General features: G+C 42.2%; 1 protein-coding gene across 1 annotated transcript in view; it reads left to right on the top strand.

Moving 5' to 3' along the window:
- The first annotated feature begins 1017 nt into the window (after window positions 1-1017).
- The window catches only part of shc3 (SHC (Src homology 2 domain containing) transforming protein 3), a 25611-nt gene continuing 20834 nt past the window's right edge, over window positions 1018-5794 (top strand). Inside the window, exons 1-2 of the mRNA XM_014030502.1 lie at window positions 1018-1926; window positions 3618-4344. Of these exons, the coding sequence (XP_013885956.1) occupies window positions 3727-4344 (618 nt within the window). The 5' untranslated portion in view covers window positions 1018-1926; window positions 3618-3726. The remainder of the gene's footprint in view (window positions 1927-3617; window positions 4345-5794) is intronic.

Raw genomic sequence — 5794 nt, 5'->3', positions numbered from 1 at the left:
TGTTCAATACTTATTTTACCCCCTGTATACTCACTGTGCTGATTGGTGACATGCTGTGTACCACACTCAACATGGACCAGTGGAAGAGAAGGAAAGAGTTGTCTCAAAAGATCAGAAAGAAAATTAAAGACAAGCATGTTAAAGGTAAATGTTATTAGACCATCTCTAAGCAGCTTGATGTTCCTGTGACAAGAGTTGCACATTTAGTCAGGACTGTAGCCAGCCTACTTGGATGTGGCTTAAGGAAAATTGATGACAAGTCAAAGAGAGGGATAATATGAATGGTAACAAAAGAGCTCAGAAAAACCACCGAAGAGAATAAAGATGAACGTTTTAGCAAGGCATAGCAGCTCTATGTTCACAGATGGAGAAATGAAGCACATCATGAAAAGAACACTGTTCCTACTGTGAAGCATGGAGGAGGTTCTGTTACGTTCTGGGGCTGCTTTGCTGCATCTGACACATGGTGTCTTGAATCTGTGCAGGTTACAATGAAATCTCAAAACTATCAAGGGATTCTAGAGAGAAATGTGCTGCCCAGTGTCAGAAAGCTTGGTCATGGGTCTGGCAACAGGATAACCTGAGACAGCTGGAGCAGTTGGCTCATGAGGAGTGGGCCAAAATACCTGCTGAGAGGTGCAGAAGTCTCACTGACAGCTGCAGGAATCGTTTGACTGCAGTGATTGCCTCAAAAGGTTGTGCAACAAAATATTAAATTAAGGGTACCATCATTTCTGTCCAGGCCTGTTTCATGACTTTTATTTTTTAAAATATTCTATTGAAGCATGGTTGAAAAGAAATGTCTGAATTTCATTTAATTTTCACAGAATTTTTATTTATTACTTTTGTCAGATTCTAGTTAGCCTGGTTAAAACCAGACCCTGTCCTTCACTTTGCTTCGTACAAGGGTCTGGACTTGCTGCGTAGAGAAGTGATTCTTGCTGGAGGCGTGGCCTCTGCTGAAGCATGTGTGTGTTGTCCGTGTGAAACAGGCTAAGCTAAGAAGCTAACCGGAAATTGCGTGTGCTGTAAACAACCCTACTGAGAGGAGAAAAGTACCGAGCCGAACGATTAGAAAATTAGTTAACCTCATTTATAAACTGACAGGAAAACATAATAGATGGTACTAATGTTATTAACTTGTAACAATGGTATTGGTCATTGTCGGTTTGGTCTAAGGTAACTTCTTATGCCTGTCCAGTATCAAAACTGGTATAGAGAAAAATAACTTGAATACAAAAAAAGGTGTGTTTAGTTGAATTAGATTCAGGTATTTTCTTATAACAAACATGAATTATGATGGTAGCATACTTTACTGTTATTCGTGCCTTTCATTTTTTTTTATTTAGTATGCTGAAGCCAATTTGTTTCTCTTCTACTGATACGTATCAAAAACTCAATCTGTAACAATAATTTGTTAAGTACTAAATCTCCTGTTTTCTTTTAAATTGTAAAGGAAAACCACAGTTTCCAGATTTATTAACTCAAAAATATGTTAGTCAGACTGGATTTCTTTTCTCTTTCATATAAACAGTGAATTAGAAATTAAATGTGTAGGTGGTAACTGTTCACATGAATGTAAAGGAGAAAAAAAAGGTGATAATGATGACAACCGAGCTCACGGGGGTGGCTGTATTTCCCTTTTTTAATGTTTTGCATGTTTTTCTTGTTTCTTATTCTGTTAACAGAACACTCTGGGACTGTTTGATGCAAACATTTAATATCCGGTCACGTCTGCACCGTTTGTAAATGGCATGTAAGAAAAGCTAAAAATGCACATCACTGTCCGGAATGGTTTCTTCCACTATTCTGCAAACCTCCCCTGAATGAGTCATCCAGCTGGCTGCTCATTGGATGAGACCCTGCCATCCCAAGGGATTGCCTTGCAGAGGCAGAAAGGCCTTGCTTTCATTCACAGAAACTCTGGTATGCCAGCCGGCTATTTCATTCACATAAAAGACCAAATATCGCTCCTTCTTTTTCTGTGGTCTTCTGCTCTTTTCCTTGTGTGTGTTTTTTTTTTTTTGGCCTGCTCTCCTGCTTTACAAGGGCCTGCCTCATCATCCCTGCCTCTATGTCTGCCTTTGTTTCTGAGGAGAAAAGGCAGACGTGCTGTCTTTTTTTCTTTCTCTTGCCAGCCAGGAAAGAGATATTGGGAAGGACTGCAGTGCGAAATCTGCAGCACAGTGAGAGCGGAAGCTGCTTATGAATGAGAGTCAGTCTTTCAGCTTTGCTTAGACGCTCCTGAGGACATTTTTTTTATCTGAATGTGTGCTTTTTCTCAACCGAGGAGAGAAACCAAGGCTGCGTTGCTGTTGATTTTAAGGAGGTTCTCTGGGCGTTTTGTTTTATCCTCTTGGTCATTTCATTGACTTATCTGCCTGTGTATTTCTTTTTTTTAAATTTGTATTATTTATGTAAATAATACAGCCTGGATCAGTGGTGGATATCTCTCTGAATCTGCTTCTGCTTTCTTGTTGTGAAACTTTCTTTTGTGTGTCATTTCTAAATTTCAGAGTAGTTACAAAATTTATGTTTGGCACGTTAGCGAAATTGTTTAACAGTTGTATTCATCAAAAGTTTAGCTTTTTTTGGATTTAATGTCTGATTATAAGTATGATGGAGAAACGACAAGTGCACTGAGTCATTGTAGCTTTTGGATAGTACGAAGCTGCAGTCCAGGCATGATATCTGCGTACGTTGTGCTGCTATTATAAAGAGAAACGGGCAATATGAAGATGTTTCCAGTTGTGCCACAATTTCTCATTTCTTTTCTCTTTTTAATGAAACCTTTTTAAACACGTTTTAGATTAAGCTTCAGCAGACAGCATCCTTCGAATTGACCAGTTCTTATATATTATTTCACATCATTTATAGTCATTTCTTTTATTAGTTTATCCTGCAACAGTTTTCATCTCAATTGTCTTTATAGTATTGCTTTAAAACAGGAATTCCAGTTAATTGTAGATAATTATTTTTGCCAAATTAAACTATCAAGCTTTCTCCCGTTTTTTAATTTCCTTTTCTCAGAAACGAAAGAGTTATGGCAAATAAAGATGAAACCGGGGAATTTAAAAATTGATTGGTTCTAGTGTAAGTGGGAGTTTTTTTTTCTCTCCTTCCAACAGGAAGTGATTTGCAGTGTTCAGCAAGCCTTTTGTTGAAGGTTTTCTCAGATCAGTGAGTCATGCTTTAGCTCTGAGCCGGCAGGCAGCAGTCAGCAGAGAGGATTTGCTTTTTCCTCCCAGTGTCCGTGATCGTCAGCGACACAGATCTTTTTAATGTTTTTTGACTTTTTGTTTTTGGATTTTCAAGGCAAGAGAATTTTTAAAAAGCAGAAGCGGCGGCGGCGTCAGCAGTGTTGAAGCTGCGCCCCAACACTGGCAGTGTTCTGTAATCTTCTTCCTGTCCTTCAGTGTTGTGTTTCCATGGATTTTTCTCTCTGTTTTTTCCTCTGACGAATTGGATTTCAGCTCTGGATTTTATTGATAGCAGATTGGACTTCAGCGACAGCAGCAGCACAACCACCACTGTACCCTTTAAAAAAAAAACCCAGTCAGGTGGCCTGTGGTTGCTGAAAGGCGTTTGCTGCCTGTATCGTTGCTGCTATGTTACAGGAGAGGGTGATGAGCGCGGCTCAGCCACGTCTGCCGGTGCTCTTGTGAAGGAGGCAGGCTGTGTGTGTTGGTTGGTGGGGAGAGGGGAGAGAGCAAGAGAGAGAAGGGTATGCTTCACCGTACTAAGTACAACCGCTTCAGGAATGAGTCTGTAACGTCAGTCGATGAGCTTCTCCACGGCCTGTCCATGAACCCCAAGGTTTCGGCCTCCCCCCAGCCTGCTGCCGAGCCGTCCTACACACCCCCAGCTGAGGTTCAGCCCTCTTCCACCAGCATCACCACCAGCCACGGCTCTGACCATCTGGAGGATGGAGGCACCACCCTCTGCACCCTCATCAACAAAGTCTCCGGCCTGAAATTCAGCAACTCGGGCAGCTTGCTGGGCATCAAGGGCCTGCCCTCGGCTGTCAAGGACCTGGCTGTGTCCAAGCTGCAGGGGGGTGGGGGATCAGGCTCAGGCACCTCCAGTGGCTCGAGCCCCAGTGTGGCGACAGCAGCGGCGGCGGCGGCGGTCTCTGGTGCGGGAGGCTCTCTGTGCAGCTCAAGCCCCTGCACACAGCTGGAGCCAGCTGTCAGCATGAGCAAGAAGAGCAGGCTGGATGACCTCCAGCCCAGCGGAGAGGACTGGAATCCAGGTGGAGGTGGTGGACTGATGAGCAAGCCCTCCAGAGGATGGCTCCACTCTAATGAGAAAATCTCTGGTCCAGGAGTCACATACATCGTGAAGGTAGGTGGACTCAGCATCTCCTTATGTCCACAACTCATCGCCCATTCTTTCCTTTTTATCAGTGACTAGACTTTAGCTACATCTGAAGAGAAGAAAAGGGTGATAATGCAGTCACATTTGCGCATCACAACATGCCCTTGAGTGGGTGTATGTGGGCTGGCTGAGCAGAAGGCTGAGCAAAGGAGCAGCAACCAGAAAACACAGAATAATTCAGCAAATTTAGGAGGACAAAACTAAAAAAAACTACTAAGAAGCCAACGACTGCAACATAAAGACAGTTGTTAAAATGCAATTTCATTTCTTTCAGTTTATCTGCTTTTTCTGACTCATGTTTTTGAAGCTACAGCGTTATGCTTTCGTAACCATGGTGATGTGTTATTTCTGTACATTGTGCACCTCTGTGAGCTCCACGGATGTTTTAGCTCCCAGAAATGGCTGAATGTGGAAAAAGACACGTTTTGCCCGATCCCAGCTTTGTCTCTTTTTGATGTTCTTCAGCTGTCGTACATTGTTTAAGTTGGTGCACAACTAGAATAGTAGTGAATGTCATCATGCCAGCAGTGAGTCACTAACATATGGCTTCTCAAGGTAGGAGATGAATGGGGGGTGATGGAAGAAACCATTTTATTAAAGCCTTAAGGAAATGCTTTATTACTAATTCTGTAGTTCAACTCAACAGAATATTTGTATCATCACTGGATGAAACCTGTTATTTTCCAAATGAAATAACACAGGCTGAAAGCCATCACATGACGCCTACTACAACATGTCTAAATAAAGCCTACAGTATCTGTGGCCAGCATGACATTTCATTGACTGCATTAAGGCAGAGCACGCTTGTTTGCCCAGTCAATGCTCCTGAAAGCATCCTCACTGTGAGAGGGGAACTGGGTCTGGCCTGACTACCCCCACCCCCCACCCCTGGCTGTGGTTTGTGTCCCGGGTGTATTGAGTTCAGTGTGGTGTTTCTGCTCACAGCACTTTTAATTAGCGTGTTATGGGCACTTTGCTAAAGGGGCATCGACTGACTGTGACATAGTTTACTTTAACACTTGTACAGTTTTTTTGTTGTTTTTGTTAATTATGTTCAGAATTCAATACTCGTGTGTGTTTGTAGTAACAAGTCTCCAATGTTTGCTGCTTTATTTCTGAGCTTAAATTTAAAACAAAGAATCTGTTTAAGTGTTGAAAAAGGTCAAGCCGTTTTAGCAATCCATTGTGTTGCAAGGCCAATCTGGGGTGCAGCGACTGCTGAAACACACACATTGTCTTTTATGTTTAACTAAGAAAAAAAAGTCTAAAAAATAACTCATTGCTTATTAAACTTGTTGATCCTCCAAAGATTCATTGCAATTTTGTAGCTTCACTTAATCCACATTATGTTTTTCATGTTAGCTAACGCTTATTCAAAGATCTGCTATGGGTGACACGGTGGCGTGGTGGTTAGAGC

This window comes from Austrofundulus limnaeus, unplaced genomic scaffold (genome assembly GCF_001266775.1).
Source record: "Austrofundulus limnaeus strain Quisiro unplaced genomic scaffold, Austrofundulus_limnaeus-1.0 Scaffold1073, whole genome shotgun sequence".
Classification (NCBI taxonomy): domain Eukaryota; kingdom Metazoa; phylum Chordata; class Actinopteri; order Cyprinodontiformes; family Rivulidae; genus Austrofundulus; species Austrofundulus limnaeus.
The sequence above is the reverse complement of the archived record's forward strand: the minus strand, read 5'-3'. Positions and strand labels throughout refer to the sequence as shown.